Source organism: Dendrobates tinctorius, unplaced genomic scaffold (genome assembly GCF_039654945.1).
Source record: "Dendrobates tinctorius isolate UK_male_01 unplaced genomic scaffold, ASM3965494v1 ptg000126l, whole genome shotgun sequence".
NCBI lineage: Eukaryota > Metazoa > Chordata > Amphibia > Anura > Dendrobatidae > Dendrobates > Dendrobates tinctorius.
In genome coordinates, this window is record NW_027361794.1 from 10153247 (window position 1) to 10170867 (window position 17621).

A 17621-nucleotide genomic window follows, 5' to 3' on the forward strand; every position below is an offset into this window, starting at 1 on the left:
CGCTTCATGGAATCTGATGTGTGCTGGACTGTCAGTGTAGTAGGTGACAGTCCAGTCATCCAATCTGATACTGAGGTGTACTGAGCTGTCAGCATTTTGATTCACAGCAATATTGTTCAATTTCCTCTTGCCAGCAGACATTTCCACTGGTGCTTCCCCATCTTTCATTTTTGCTAGCTATTTACCTAGATTGCTGTCTGCAGTCAGTGTCAGTCGTAGCTTTGCTTAAATTAAATGTGTGTGCTTGATGAGTCTGATATCTTAATCGTGTTGCTGACTTTGCATTTATTGTGACTATTTGTGTGGCTTATCCCATCTGCTTTTGATGCTTTCTGACTTCAGGTATCTGTCCACAGACTTTGGATCTATCCATTTGTTGTACTCCCTGGCCTTGATGTACCCTCCTAGCATTTGACTCGGGACTGTTACCTGACCAAGCCTTTGTCTTAACCCTCTGTACTAGGAACACTCCTGGTTTCTGACCTTGAACTTCCTTATGTGAGTAGTGACTCAACATCACACTCATCAGGTAAATTGTTCAACACATAGCAGGAGATGGACTCAGAGTGAAATGTCCTCACTCTAAATGTGAATTACACTGTCACCAGCTGGACTAGATTTTGGAGTGTTGGTGTCCTGTCAATGGCAAAAGTTTAAATGAGTCTGTCTAACCTAACTGTCCCTAATCCTAATTTCAGAATCAGCCCAGAATCAATTAAGTTGACGACAGACCCACAATCACTAACCAAAGTAGTTACAGGTTTTAGCAGTATTTTGTCTGAGGAGTAAAAAGGTACCTTGGTATCTGGGTGACTCCTTGATAATCACCCAAACTTAGGCGGTTTCCGAAGGCTTGCTTGTTTGAGGGCGTGCCAAGGTAATCAGAACGCAAGGCAATCAGGACATTCTGATGTTTATTAAAAGTTGATTTGCATGGAAAACATTTCCCAAATTAATAACATGAAAAAGGCATCTCCTCTGTGTGGATTCTCTAGTGGTTATCAAGATGCACGTTTTGGTTAAAAAAGGACATCCGGCTGTTGATCATCCATCCATCCATCCTTGGTAAGCTCTGCCCCTCTCCTATACCTAATGGCCATTATATGATTACACTGATTGTCTACTACAGGCCTATTATGTATTCAGGCAGGGCTGATTAGAGTGTATTAACGGATATCTCTGCACACTTTTTTTGCTCTACTCCCCATGGGGCCTGATATTAATTCATGCATTACTCCCAATGATGTATGACCTTGCTTTTTTTGTTGGTTTTGTATCTTGTCACTTTATTGTCATTTTAATACTTCAATAAAATTTGTACGTGTTTTTACAACATTAATCAGATACTCTGTATTCGCCCATTTATTCATGTATTTTGGAGTAATTTTTTCCTTGTAGGGTTGGTCGCAACTTGTGTCACCACGCTGGCATCTAGAATGCAACTGGGAGTTCTCTATTTGAAATCTTGATTATGTCTGGTTTGTCACAGATCATTCCAAAGGAGTCAAAGAATGCATGAACAGAAGACTGTTCTGGGGCTAGTGGAAATGAGGAAAATTTCCAAGTCTGAGGGCCTCTCACAGTAGGCACATAATTACACCCACCCACTGGTACTCCTTACCAGAAGACCAAGAAGGTAAAAAATACTAAACAGCTCTCCCTGAATACCCTAAACTGGTCTTTCTTCCCCAAAAATGTATCAGGTAGTGCAACTACTGGTTCGGGAAAGACTACCTGAACATCAGGTCATAAAGTCATAACTACAGTCGGTAGCAGAGAGCTTTGTGTAGCACCCATAGTACTAGAAAGCTGACCTCGCAGCTGGGACTGTTAAGAGTCTATTTTCTGATGCTCCCTGGCCAGATCTTGGACCATCTGGGTCAGATTTGCCACTTGATCACAAAGTGTATGAACTGGATCTATTGGTGAGGGGGGAGTATATGCCAGATGTAATGAGATGCTAGTCACTACCCGGGGACAGGTACTCAAACGTTAGTCAGGTAGCAAGAGAACATGTAGTAAACTAAAGGGAAAAGACAAAGGTGAATTCAGGTCATGGTCTGATGTCAGAACACCAGGAAGATAGTGGATCAGAGCAAAGTGGATAGGCACACAGATGGCTAGAACGATGTGCAAAGTCAAGCAGATAAAGATCAACAAACAGCACAAGGTAAACCACTAAGTCGATATAACATCAGGCAGAGGTCTGTAACTGACAGCTCAGCTAAGTAGCTGAGAAATCACCTGGAATAGGGAATACCTGAAAGCAGCTCAGCATCAGATTGGACAACTGAGCTTTCAGTCAATGCACTAAAGACACACTTGGATAGTGAATCTGGACATTCTGATGTTTACTAAAATTTGATTTCCGTCAAAAACATTTCCCACATTAACATGAAAAAGGCTTCTCCTCTGTGTGGGTTCTCTGGTGGCTATCAAGATGCGCTTTCTGGTTAAAACATTTTTCACATTCTGAACAAGAAAAAGGCTTCTCCCCTGTGTGTATTCTTTGGTGCTTAACAAAATTTGATTTCTGGTTAAAACATTTCCCACATTCCGAACAGGAAAAAGGCTTCTCCCCTGTGTGATTTCTCTGGTGCCTAACCAAATCTGATTTCTGGTTAAAACATTTCCCACATTCTGAACATGAAAAAGGCTTCTCCCCTGTGTGAGTTCTCTGGTGCATAACAAAATGTGATTTCCGTGTAAAACATTTCTCACATTCTGAGCAGGAAAATGGCTTTTCCCCTGTGTGAGTTCTCTGATGCTTAATTAAATCTGATTTCTGTGTAAAACATTTCTCACATTCTGAACATGAAAAAGGTTTCTCCCCTGTGTGGGTTCTCTGATGCTTAACCAAATCTGATTTCTGGATAAAACATTTTCCACATTCTGAACATGCAAAAGGCTTCTCCCCTGTGTGAGTTCGCTGATGCTTAACCAAATCTGATTTCTGGATAAAACATTTCCCACATACTGAACATGAAAAAGGCTTCTCCCCTGTGTGAGTTCTCTGGTGCTTAACCAAATCTGATTTATGTGTAAAACATTTCCCACATTCTGAACATGATAATGGCTTCTTCCCTCCATGCCTTCTCTGGTGCATAACAAAATGTGATTTCTGTGAAGATGTCAGTTGTGCCTCTGATCTCCTGGTGCAGTGACCTACCAAGAATAAAACAAATTATTATTTTTTTAATAAAATATTCTTGAAGTTTATGTTTTTGAAAATTTCTACTGAAACTATCCATAAAAATGGCAAGTTATGTAAAAATATTGAATTATTCACCAAGACCATGTCAATTCAGTTTAATAGACAACCACATAGGATGAATCATAGGAGTGTGGTGTTCAACTCTTTGTTCATTCTGCCTCCCAAATATAGAATAAAAAGCCATCAATGTTATGTAGCAGAGAATAATACCAATAAAAACATATACTTAACTCACAAAAAAACAACTCCCCACTTGGGTCCATCATCTGTCATTGGAAATACAGAGGCTTCACATTATTAGTGCTCTTGAAAAGCCACATGGCTGCCATAAATCAATCCAGCAATATCCACCCCTCCCAAAGTCAAATCTTCCCCTCGCTTCTGAGTCTTGAGTGTGCCAAAACCACATTTAGCATCCATGTATTTGGCATTACTATAATGAGAAGAACCAACTTAATTTATGGTGTGTGTGTCTCCTGGAGCACAATCTGGGCACTATGTCTTGGGCAATAAAATGGCAAATGTGCAATTTTCACTCACCAACATCCGCTGCATACTAATTTCCAGAAAGTGGCTGTGTAGACAAAATAGTCACTACTCCTAAAGATTAATTCACTGAGACTTACCATTTCCAAAACTGACTCACTTTATGGGGATTTCTACTGCTCTCGTTTTCTGCCATTTTATCACATTAGGACTTCTGCAAATGGTGTGTCCCATCTCCTCCGGGACCTGCTCCTGCTTCGGTCACCAAGCGCCACCTTATTCATTCTGCAGGCAGTGCTGGTAATGGAGAGGACATCGCAACCAGAAGCTCTGGATGGCGCAGGCTCTGTCCAGCCACTAAGATTAGGGTAGCTGGGACCAGTAGTACCATCCAGTCTGGCAGTATGGGTGTGTGCTGTTGAGCTGCAGTAATATGCTACCTGCTTCCACCAATTTAAAAGCATCACATCCTACTATAGCTCAAAGAATATTGCTGAAAGCTGTCATATACAGCCTCATTCTCCTCTGGTCCAGTCCTCTGTGCTCAACTCCCAGCTTGTGCATTTTTTTTTTTTTTTACAGCTGTGACCTCAGCCCATTTACTGACTGCTTTTGTGTCTTCTGATTTTATATTTTCTCTGCCCTCCTTGTTTTGACCAGGCTATCTGACTATTCTTCTTATCATTGTGGCACCCCAGGAGTTCGGTTGCCACAGTGAGAAAGAGATGTCATGCCTGGAAGCAAGGAAGGGATCTCCTTAGCAGGTAGTTCCAGCATATAGCACAGTTCCTGCTCCGAGCCAGCAGAGGGAGCTCTAAACCCGACTTCTGGGGAGCTACTCTCTGGTTGGACGCAGGAAGTTAGTAGTTATTTGATGCCTGAACAGGGAGACTAGAGGACATGTGGAAGAGGAGCTGGGGGCAGGAGTCAAAGAGGAGCTCATCCCCAGCCTTGAGAACCAGAGACCGGATGCCGGAGTCCGAAGCTGTGTGGGTACTAAAGGTCCCACAGCAGAATCCAGAGGACAAGAGGCTGCAGACCCTCTGTTTCCAAATGAGACTCGACTACACAGCAGCACATGTGAGCTGGGGACACCAGCGTGGAGCGACCCCTGAAGCAGGCTACAGCTGCCTGTCATGCAAGTGGAGTTCTACCTAAGTAACAGAGAGAGGAACTTGAGGAGTTCATAACAGCAAGTACCTCAGAGAATAGCATTAGAGAGGAGACCTCACAACCCACCTGTATAAGGAGATTCCCAAATTGCTTTCAGGCTGACCGACTCCTGTACCATCTGTAACCTGAGCCCTGGACTGGACCTACACAGCACAGGAAAAGGTAAAAGGAAACCTCACTCTGTTGTGTCTTCTGCATTCTTCCTGCGTCACGTGCTCAGCACTGCTACATCTCTTGCCTAACACTACATCATCACCATCTCTCAACATCTTTCATCTGTCCTGGGACTCAGCTCTGCCTGTGGAGAGCTATTCCAACTCTGCTGCATCACACCATCAGTCCCAGAGGACCTGCACTGCAGTGCTGGTAGCTTCTGACCGGATACCACAGGTGGCGTCACAAACACTTTACTAACTTTATTTTTCCCCTGTAAATATCCCTTTTATTAGGACGCCCAGGGCCACAGACCGGGTCACCGCCGCTGTGACACTGCCCCTTTAAGAAGTGGCCCAGTACCGAGTACCCCACTGCCCGGACGGGCATGCTAACATCCTACACCACAGAATAGCAGGTCACACTGTGGCATAAGCCCAGGGGCGCAAGTACCCTGAGGCAAGTTGAGCACTTTGCCTCAGGCGGCGGTGCGTCCCTGAAGATATGGGGTGGTGTTGTGAATTCTCTCTCTGGCTTCCCTCTGGTGATTACTGAAGGTAGTGGAGCTGGTCAGATTGACAGAGGGGTTGTGAGTTCTCTTTCTGGGCTCCCTCTGGTGGTTACTGGAGCTGATCTGATTAACAGAGGCTTGCCACCTGATAATGAGGAGGATGATTGGAGATCTGGGGTTTCTGATTGGGATTTAAGACAGCTGACTGAGTCCCTCTATCCCTGCTGGCGATTTTCTTCCTGTGCCTTCTGAGGTCTGATGTCTCCAGCTCTGTCCCAGCATGGTTCAGCTAAGTGGTTCATTTGCTATTCTGTTTGCATTTGATCTGGGTTTGTCTATCTCGGCTTTGTGCGGGTTAGCTAGCTCCAGCTGGGGCTGTGCTGAATCACCACCCATATGTTACTACTTGTGCCAGTTTGTTTTGTCCCCTGTTATATTGGTCGATTTTTGCTTTGCTTTCAGAATATACCAGAGTGCTGATATAGTGGGGGCGAAGTCGTGCGACTTCAGTGTTTTTTGTGCATCAGACGTGTTGGACTTTTTGCAAGGTTTTTTGCGTGATTGCAGACAGTGTCTTTCCTTTCCTGTACTGTCTAGTCAGTGTGGGCCCCATCATTTGCTCAGTCTATTTCTGCCTGCGTATGTGTTTTCATCTCACCGACAATATATGCTTGGGGGCTATCTATTCCTTTGGTGTCTGCTCCGGGACAGTTTAGATTTCCCCTTTCTTGCTTTAGGCTTAGTTAGCTCTCCGGCTGTGCCGAGGTGTCTAGGATCATCGTAATAAAAAAAGGAGGTGTCTAGGATCATCGTAGGTACGCTCCATGGCTACTGCTAGTTGTGTGGATAGGATCAGGGGTCTGCAATCTGCTTAGTTACCAACCTCTCTGGTTTTCTGTGGCTTAGTCTGGGTCTGCTATCCTCCTCAGTGGCCCATAACAGGGCAGCAGATTCTGCCTCTATAGTAACTGAACCCGCGTCTCCGACGCAGGTTCAGTTACTACTCTTTTGCCTTGTGGGCCTGGAATATCCCTGCCTGGAGCTACTTTTCCCAAACTGCACTGGTAAGCCACCATGCCCCCCCATGCATGCCATCCTCGCCCTCCCAGAGAGACCCACCTCAACCTGCAGAGCCGCACACCACATATATTGATGTTCTGTGCGCACAGGACCTGTGATGAGGTTTCAGGGGTCACATGATCAGGGGCCTGTGTATGCAGGACTCTGCTATGCTGATTGTCATAGTGCTGCATGTGAGGGAAGTTTATGGGTGGGGTTAGGAGGGGTTTACAAGGTGGATGTAGCAGAGCCATGTGTCTACAAGGTGTACGGAGTGGAGCCACGTGTGTACAAGATGTACAATATCGAGCCCTGTGTGTACGAAGTGTAAGGATCCGTGTGTGTACGGGGTGTATGAAAAGGAGCCCTGTGTGTACGGAGCTGAGCCGTGTGTGTACGGAGTGGAGCAGAGCCATGTGTGTACAAGATGTACAGAGCAGAGCTGCATGTGTATGGAGCAGAGCCATGTCTGTACGAGGCATACAAAGTTGAGTCGTTAGTGTATGAGGCGTACGGAGCGGAGCCATATAAATACGAGGTTACGGAACGGAGCAGTGTGTGATCGAGGTGTCTGGAGCAAAGCCACATATGTACAAGGTTTACGGAGTGGAGACACATGTGTACGAAGGGTATGGAGCGGCGCCACATGAGTACGAGGTGCATGGAGCGGAGTCGCATGAGTACGAGGTGCATGAAGCGGAGCTGCATATGTACAAGGTTTGAGGAGTGGAGCCATGTGTGTACGAGGTGTATGGAGCGTGGCTGCGTGTGGACAAGGTGTATGGAGCAGAGCCGCATGTGTACGAGGTTTACAGAGTTGAGCCATGTGTGTACTGAGTGGAGCTGTGTGAGGTGTACGGAGTGGAGCCATGTGTGTATGACGCATACAAAGCGGAACAGTGTGTATGAGGTGTGCAGAGCAGTGTGTGTACGAGGTGTATGATGGGGAGCATTCATACCTCCCAACCGTCCCGGATCCAGAGAGACAGTCCCGATTTTGAGAGACTGCCCCGATGTCCCGACCGGGAGCTTACTTTTTTTCCGTGGACACAGGATTACACAGCGGAGTCCCAAGGAGCACTTTAAAATTTGCATGTGACGTTCCACCGGAACTGACATGCTGGAAGCTGATGGGGAATGAGGTCATTTCAGGAGGAGATTGTGACGAAACCATGGAAGCACTTCAGGGAATGCTTCAGATCCATCATGTTGTCATCATCCAACAGCACGGGGATGCCGGCCATGTGAGTGGATCATGATATGCCCTGCACCGGGATGCTCAGGTGGGCACTACAGTGGGAGTATGGCTACTCTAGTATCTTTATAGAATCTCTTTCTTTCTCTCTGTTTCTTTCTCTCTCTGTTCTTTCTTTCCCCTCTTTCTTTCTCTCTCTGTTCTTTCTTTTTTCTCAGTACCAGTCAGTGTGCCCATAGTACCAGCCACTGTGTCAATAATGCCAGCCTCTGTGCCCTCAGTACCAGTCAGTGTGATCAGCAGTGCAAAATGGGTACGGTTGGGGAATGGATATAGGTGTGACTATTGTGAGTGTGGTCAGGGGCATGGCCTAAAGTTTGCTGCTGTGCGTGTCGCACCTTTTGTCCCTCTTTCCCTTCTTCAAAAGTTAGGAGGTATGGTTAAAGCTGCCAGCCAATTGGAGGCTGGCAGCTGACGTCAGCACGCACGTCACTGGCGGATCACGTCATTGTCATTCGCTGGCGAATGCGCGCTTGAAAAGCCTGGAGGCCGGGAGCATCCCTGCAGGAACGTGGCCAGGTAAGGAGAAAGTTTTTTGTTTTTTTTTTAATTGAAAGCGACTAACTGCAATGTGTTTCACCGGCAGGATGGAGAAACATGGACCATGTATTTCCATCCTGCCCGGGGCAGAATGGAGCAGGATTGGCTATGCATGGGGCAGGATTTGTGACAGATGGGACATGACTGGAGACGCAGGGGGAAGGATTGGAGACGCAGGGGGCAGGATTGGAGACAGATGGGGCAGGATCATGGGGCAAGATGGAGACATGGGGCAGGATGGAGACAGATGGGGCATTATCATGGGGCAGGATGGATTCGATGGAGACAGGTGGGGCAGGATCATAGAGCAGGATGGAGACAGATGAGGCAGGACCTTGGGGCAGGATGGATATGATCGAGACAGATGGGGCAGGATCATGGGACAGGATGTTTACGATGGAGACAGATGGGGCAGGATCATGGGACAGATGGGGCAGGATGGGACATCACATAGGAGCAGAATGAATACTCATGATGGCAGGATGGGAGAACATATGGCTGGAGCCAGGAATTTGACACACAGGGGCCAGGATGGGGGATATTATGACCATAGGGGCTAATCAGGGGATTTTCTGTGTAGCAAGGTGGATATTAAAACTTAACCTTTATTAGGTAAAATTGTAAAAAGCCAAATTAGTCAAATAACAAAAACAAAGGGGTACCACAGTAAAGGAAGTGCCCTATAACAGACGAACAGAAAAGGTGGGGCTGTTAAAAAGGTTGCCCATAGGATATCAGGTCAGATTAATATTGAAGATCTGAGAGGCCAGTGGTACCTTTTGAACAACCCCCCCTTTTCTGTTCGTTGATTATAGGGCACTTCCTTCACTGTGGTACCCCTTTGTTTATCTAATTTGGCTTTTTACAATTTCACCTAATAATGGTTAAGTTTTAATATCCACCTTGCTACACAGATAATCTATTTTGTGGATTATTCTATTCCAGGTTTATATGCCAATTAAGGGATATTATTACTGCAGTGATGTATTTATTTTATTTTTTGAGGATACTGTTAAATGGGGGAGGCGGTCCTGTTACTGTGCAGAGTATCACTGTCGCTATTTTTCTTCATCTGGTGTAGTTTAAAATTTGGGATAAAATTAAGTAATGTGTTCTGCAAGCGGTCCTCTAGATAACTTATTTCTTGCAGAGATGAGCCATAGCTGGAAGTGATGGCGGTCTGTGCTGGATGAAAGATGAAAAGCAAAGTTGAAGGACTTCACCTAGAGACGTCACTGGTGAGTGTGGTGTTACCCATACACTGACACTATACACTGCATACTATATACAGCGGTCCAGTGATCACTATTACCTCTACAGTGACATTGTATACAGAGCTCCTGTGTATAATGTCACCGGTGATAACTATTTCCTGTACACTGACACTATATACAAAGCTCCTGTGTATAATTTCACTGGTGATCACTGTATTACCTGTACAATGACACTATGTACAGAGCTCCTTTGTATGTCACTGGTGATCACTGTATTACCTATACTGTATATACAGAGCTCCTGTGTATAATGTCACTAGTGATCACGGTATTACCTGTACACAGACACTGCATACTAAGTACAGATCTCCTGTGTATAATGGCACTTATGGCGTTATTAGTAGTGTTTTTTTTTGTTAATGATCAGTATTGTAGTATTCAGTCACTATGTGGTGGTAATATGTTGTACGGTCATGGTGTGGCGATATTTTTCTTTGTATGTGCTATTTGGTCACCATGTGGTGGTAATATGTGGTCTGGTCATGGTGTGGTCAGTGGCGGATTATAATGAGGTCAATCTGGGTGGTAGCCCAGGGCCCAGTGGTGTCGGGGGGGCCCCACCAGCCCAGGGTAAATTGCCCCATTATAATTCACCACCATAGTGCCACGCCTCCACATGCACCGACCCCATCCTCGCCCTCCCAGACAGACCCAGCGGCCACCGCAATCCCACACGGATAAATCCCTGCTCTGTGCACACAGGACCTGTAATGAGGTCACAGGAGGGGAGGAGTCAGGGGTCACATGATCAGGGGTTTCTCAGTCCAAGGCCCCTGATCATGTGACCCCGACTCCTCCCCTCCTGTGACTTCATCACAGGTCCTGTGCGAGTTGTCATCATGCTGGATGAGGGAAGTATGTGTGGGGTCAGGAGGGGTTTACAGGGTGGATGTAAGTTGCGTGTGTGTACGAGGTGTACGGAGCGGAGCCGTGCGTGTGTGAGGTGTACGGAGCGGAGCCGCGTTTGTGTACGAGGTGTACGGAGCGGAGCCGCGTGTGTGTACGAGGTGTACGGAGCGGAGCCACGTGTGTACGAGGTGTATGGAGCAAAACTGTGTGTACAAGGTGTACGGAGCAGAGCCTCATGTGTACGAGGTTTACGGAATGGAGCCGTGTGTGCGAGGTGTATGGAGCGGAGCCGTGTGTGTACGAGGCATACAAAGTGGAAGTGTGTGTATGAGGTGTGCGGAGCCATGCATGTACAAGGTGTATGATGGGGAGCATTCATACCTCCCAACCGTCCCAGATTTTGAGAGTCTGTCCCACTGCCCCGACCGGGAGCTTACTTTTCCTGCGGACACGGGAATACACGGCGGAGCTCTGAGGAACACTTGAAAACTCGCACGTGACATTCCATTGGAAGTGTCGTGCTGGAAGCTGACCGGAAACTAGGTAATTTCGGGAGGAGAATGTGATGGAACCATGGAGGCACTTCAGGGAATGCTTCAGATCATCACCATGTCCTCCTCTTTCTCGGTTTCTCTTTTTCTTCTTTCTTTCTGTTCCCTCTTTCTTTCTGTTCTCTCTCTCTCCTTTCTTTGTTTTCTTTTTCTCTCTCTGTTCTTTCTTTTCTTCAGTACCAGTCAGTGTGCCCACAGTACCAGCCACTGTGCCCACTATGCCAGCCACTGTGCCCTCAGTACCAGTCAGTGTGATCAGCAGTGCTAAATGGGTGTGGCTGGCGCGTGGACATGGGTGTGACCAGTTGTCAAATGGGTGTGGTCGGGCGGCCGGTAACCAATCATCATAGTGGAAGTCGTCTGTTTCCATCAACTTTGTTATATGTGAGCAGTGGGCACCTTTAGTAAGGTGGGTACGAGATGGCGGGTCTTGTCACCTCTGCCTCACACATAAGTTACTATGAGGTGTACTCCTGCCACATTTCTTTCTTGGCCTAGTGAGAGAAATGTTTTGACCAGTTGAAAGTTATACAACCTGAGGATTGTGCATGTGTGCGCTGCCTACATGTAGTAATATGTGTGGGTGTATAGGTTTACTTACTCTGACCCCTATATAAACCCTGCCCCTCTGACCGCCATCCATTTTCCCATGCTCCTGTTCCAATCCTGGGGTCTTTTTTGTACCCCCTTGGTCCTCCATATCCTGAACATCTGGGAGATGACTAACATTGCGAAATGTGCGCTTGTTTGTCACCAGATGTAGCATCGTGTCCAGTGTGTGAGGAGACGGCGGCTTGTCTGTGGCGCTAAACCCTCTGCTCCCATGTTGGGCACAGCCTGTGACGAGTAGCTTCTCTTCCTGTGTATCCGGCCACAGGCTGCACACCGGAGACTTCTTCTATCTGGGGGAAGTTCATGAAGCAGAAGCCTCTGTGTGACTCATGTGAAGTAACTTGTCTGACAGGTCATGGGTCCAGGTCAGCAGGTGATTGCAGACTATTAGCTGGTTTCGATGTTAGTTACAGGTGAGTCAGGACTAGATGTTGGGTGGAAGCCTTCCAATATTTGTAAGGCCTCGTGCACACGCTGAGTATTTGGTGCGTTTTACCTCAGTATTTGTGAGGCCTCGTGCACACGTTCTGTATTTGCTGAGTTTTTTAGCTCAGTATTTAACCCCTTGACGCACCATATGCATCATGAACACTAGTGACTTCCCAACCCTGTCACATGACCCCGTCACATGACTGGGGTGCCCACAGGGTCTGAACAGCCTGGGGCCCTGGCTACCCTTAATCCACCCCTGGGTGTGGTGGTATTTGTTCCTTGTATGTGGTATTATAGGTCACTATGGTGGTAATATGGTGTCTGGACATGGTGCGGTGGTATTTGTCCTTTGTATGTGATATTACTTATTTTAAAAATTGAAAAATAAATAAAAATATACCGACATTGTATTGGATTTTTTAACATGTTTAATAGGATAGAGTAGAGTAGGCCAAAAGAGTCTACCTTGTCGTGGTGGTGGCTTAAAAAAATCTTTTGGCCAAAACAAAAGCTTCTGGCTATATGTGTGATCTGGTGATGGGAACTGTTAATGTGTGATATGTAAGAAGTGGAGTTTTTTTTTCCCAAGAGAGACTGTGGACAGTTCGAGGGGTGGAGACTGAGCAGAGTCTCATGGGGCCCCCAAAAATTTTGCCAGTATGGGGCCTCAAAATTCCTAGTGGCAGCTCTGCCTGTGTGCACATGGGTAAATGGGAAGGTGCTGAGCCAGGACAAAGGAGGAATCTCCATTGTTTTTACAGCATTTGTTAAACTATTACTAAGCACTAATTTATAAGATTTATCACCAGTTTTATTCACAAGTAATTTGTGTCAGCAAAATGGCCCCAAATCCTACACCCTGGGTGCTGCCGCTATATCCAGGTTTTCTGCCCCCTGTGCCATGGTCTTAAATGCAGAAACACTGCGTTTTTCCACATTTCGTCTCTAATATATATATATTTTTGTTGTTAACAATCTGCTGATTATTGGGTCATTGCTGTATTTTTTAGGTTTCGCAGTGTATGTATTTTTGGTGTAGATTTAATGCTGGGCTTCGGCATTCTAAGCACCACTTTGTGTTTTGTTTTTTTTGAGGGGGTTGCCCTGGAGTGGTGCTTCTAACCTAATGTCCCTGCCCTGCTCCTAATACTCCCTGCTGCCATCTTCACCTTTTATCAACGCCACCTTGTGACTACAACTTATGTCTGTGAGAAGTCAGAAGTATCAGAAACGCTATCAGGCCAAGTTCACATGTTCAGTATATTACCTCAGTATTTGTAAGGCAAAACCAGGAGTGGAACAATCAGAGGAAAAGTATAATAGAAATACGTCACCACTTCTGGATTTATCACCCACTCCTGATTTGGCCTTACAAATACGGAGGTAAAATACTGACCAAATACTGAACGTGTGAATGGGGCTTTAGGCTGGTTTCACACATCCTGATATTTCTAGTACCGGAAAAACCGGTACTGGAAATATCCGTGTCTGTGTGTGTGTAACACGTGTGACGCATCATTACAACACGGACATCCGGCGGGGAAGAAGCGCTACAGTAAGCACTGTTCCCCGGCCAGGGGCGCACCTATAATAAAAATATAAGCAAGTTGACCACTTCGCCTCAGGCGGCATTGAGTCCCTGAAGACAAGTGTAAAGATCGATATTTCAAATATATTCCTATTTAAAAGTGTATGTATTTTACATGTGCGTCAGGTTAGGCTAGTAAAGAGTAAACCAGATTTATTTGTATTGATTTTACTACGGGGGGGGTGCCATTTTGCAGTTTGCCTCAGGCAGCAGAGAGGCTAGGTTCACCCCTGCATAAGCCTAGGGGTCTCTGTGTAAGTCAAGATCCAAGTACAGGATTAAGAAAAGATGAAGGTTAAGACAATCTCTGGGATCTGGAAAATGGAGCAGATAGTGCCAACCTTGTTCCTGGTGGCCATCTTTTGAGCTGCCAGGCGACCATGAACAGTGCCCCAGTACATTGTGTCTGCAAACTATACCAGCAAGATCTGCATTCAAATAGCTAAATGGCGCTCCTTCAATTTTTAACTCTGCCATGTGCCCAGACAGTAGTGTACAACTGCACGTAGGGTATTGTTGGATTCAAGAGAAGTTGGAAAATAACTTTTTAAGGTTCATATATTTCTTGTTATCGTTTGTGAAGAATTCACATAAAGTGACACGTCAGATTTGAAAAATGTGCCCTGATTAGGAACACAAAACTGCGTGAAATAAGCTAACGCAACAGTCATCTTCAGAAAAAAATGAGTAGTGATAAAACCTCTCTGGAGTAATTATAGTATTGGGCTCAATGGCTCTTGTCAATCTAAACTATCATAAGGACCAATATTTTCTGTCAGATGAGTTTCTTGAAAAAAATACTACACATTTAAAGAAAACTTTTTAAAATACTGCAGAGCTGAGGTGTTTTAAATTGAGATCATGGACATTTGGACGAGGCAATGGAGACCTTTTTTATGGACTGCCAGGGAATTACAGGTTCACATAAGTGAGGCAGACCGATCCCACCACAATCAAAAAATCATACAGAATGAAACTGTAAAAAAAGACAAAGAATGAAAAAAAATGTTACACCCCATAATAATGTATGCATGAATGGAGAAGTCCCACACTAAACCACAGTTACACTTATTTGTGGTGGACTATTGAAACAGCTATGAATCCTGACCAGAAGAGTAGAGAAAGCATTAGTGCCCCTCATTTCAGAAGAGATTGTGCAGTAACCTGAATCCCTTATGATAGAGAACATATTCTAATTTATGAAGTGAATCCATCAAACCAGGGCTCGAGCCATGCCAATTAGTGATGAGTGAACGTGCTCATCACTACTCATTACTCGCCCGAGTATCACGGTACTGTGTACTCGGCGAGCACCAAGAATTTCCGGAATTACTCGGCCGGAACTCGGGTCTCCACCCAGCATTTTGGTGGTCTTTAGAGACCCAATCACCATGCAGGGATTGTCTGCAAGGCACTGAAACACCGCAGCCATCTTTGTTGTGGTTGTGCAGTGATTGACTGGCTGCATAGTATCATCAGGGATATAAGAGACCGGACGCCGCCCTGCTCAGCGCATTCAGCTCTGGATTGAGATAGTGTATGGAGAGCTGCTGCCGAGATAGGGTCATGAATTGGGGATTTATTAATCAGTGTGGGGTCTATCATCCTCAAGTACTGAAATCCAGCTAAACCAACAGTCCTTCCAAGGACTAATTCTGGAGTATATAGGTTCCAGTGTTAGGTAGGCAGGATAGTGTACGTCGCTCTATACACATCAGTGCAAGGCCTGCAGGCGCTGTATGTGTGTATATAGATCATTACATACATCAAGAGGGTCCATTCCCTTCCTGTGTGCTACTACCTATAGCATATATTGACCGTATTTAACTAGCCCCAGGTCTAGTTGGCTATGAAAATTTTTTTTGCCAGGTTAATATCGATTATTTTATTGCAAAGCAATCCAAAGCCCTTTTTTTCTCCATTTTCTTTAAGACACTGCACAATACAGCCAGATACTTTTCCTAGCACAGCATGAAAATCCAGCAACTTTAAAGGGGTCCCAAAAATCACTTGAGTGCGCAGAGAAATCTTTCATTTTTATGTGGTACGGTAGAGTAGAAATTTTGAGTCTTAGGCTGTGTGCACATGATGCAGATTTGCAGCGGTTCCGCAGCGGATTTTACCGCGCAGAAACGTTGCATATCTGCATTGTGATGTACAGTAGCCTTAAAATCAATGTAAAAAAAAAAACTGCTGTGCAGACGCTGCGGATTTTTCCGCACGGTTTTCCCGCGGTACAAAATACGCAGCATGTTACTTCTTTTGTGCGGTTTTCCATCTCCCCTGTCACCAAATCCGCAGGGGGAAAACCGCGATGGAAAACCGCAAGAAAACCACATGAAAAATGGAAGAAATCCGCAGGAAAAATGCAGGTCATTTGACCTGCGGATTTCTTCCTTTCTGCGCGGAAAAATCCGCAGGGCCAAAAAGTACGTCTGCACTCAGCCTTACACAATTTCTTGACACCATTTTGCTGGACTCCAAGAAAAATACATACAGGCCACATACAGTCATATGTAAAAGTTTGGGCACCCCTATTAATGTTAACCTTTTTTCTTTATAACAATTTTGTTTTTTGCAACAGGTATTTCAGTTTCATATATCTAATAACTGATGGACTCAGTTATATTTCTGGATTCAAATGAGGTTTATTGTACTAACAGAAAATGTGCAATCTGCATTTAAACAAAATTTGACCGGTGCAAAAGTATGGGCACCCTTATCATTTTCTTGATTTGAACACTCCTAACTACTTTTTACTGACTTCCTGAAGCACTAAATTGGTTTTGTAACCTCATTGAGCTTTGAACTTCATAGCCAGGTGTATCAAATCATGAGAAAAGGTATTTAAAGTGGCCACTTGCAAGTAGTTCTCCTATTTGATTCTCCTATGAAGAGTGGCATCATGGGCTCCTCAAAACAACTCTCAAATGATCTGAAAACAAAGATTATTCAACATAGCTTTTCAGGGGAAGGATACAAAAAGTTGTCTCAGAGATTTAACCTGTCAGTTTCCACTGTGAGGAACATAGTAAGGAAATGGAAGAACACAGGTACAGTTCTTGTTAAGCCCAGAAGTGGCAGGCCAAGAAAAATATCAGAAAGGCAGAGAAGAAGAATGGTGAGAACAGTCAAGGACAATCCACAGACCACCTCCAAAGACCTGCAGCATCATCTTGCTGCAGATGGTGTCACTGTGCATCGGTCAACAATACAGCGCACTTTGCACAAGGAGAAGCTATATGGGAGAGTGATGCGAAAGAAGCCGTTTCTGCAAGCACGCCACAAACAGAGTCGCCTGAGGTATGCAAAAGCACATTTGGACAAGCCAGTTACATTTTGGAAGAAGGTCCTGTGAACTGATGAAACAAAGATTGAGTTGTTTGGTCATACAAAAAGGCGTTATGCATGCGCTGTATTGTTGACCGATGCACAGTGACACCATCTGCAGCAAGATGATGCTGCAGGTCTTTGGAGGTGGTCTGTGGATTGTCCTTGACTGTTCTCACCATTCTTCTTCTCTGCCTTTCTGATATTTTTCTTGGCCTGCCACTTCTGGGCTTAACAAGAACTGTACCTGTGTTCTTCCATTTCCTTACTATGTTCCTCACAGTGGAAACTGACAGGTTAAATCTCTGAGATAACTTTTTGTATCCTCCCCCTGAAAAGCTATGTTGAATAATCTTTGTTTTCAGATCATTTGAGAGTTGTTTTGAGGAGACCATGATGCCACTCTTCATAGGAGAATCAAATAGGAGAACTACTTGCAAGTGACCACTTTAAATACCTTTTCTCATGATTTGATACACCTGGCTATGAAGTTCAAAGCTCAATGAGGTTACAAAACCAATTTAGTGCTTCAGGAAGTCAGTAAAAAGTAGTTAGGAGTGTTCAAATCAAGAAAATGATAAGGGTGCCCATACT

General features: G+C 45.1%; 1 protein-coding gene across 2 annotated transcripts in view; it reads right to left on the reverse strand.

Moving 5' to 3' along the window:
• Window positions 1–897: 897 nt before the first annotated feature.
• Window positions 898–17621, reverse strand: part of LOC141047330 (uncharacterized) — a 48381-nt gene continuing 31657 nt past the window's right edge. For both annotated transcript variants that reach the window (XM_073542392.1, XM_073542391.1), the window contains exon 7: window positions 898–3165. In XM_073542392.1, the coding sequence (XP_073398493.1) occupies window positions 2390–3165 (776 nt within the window). In that variant the 3' untranslated portion in view covers window positions 898–2389. The remainder of the gene's footprint in view (window positions 3166–17621) is intronic.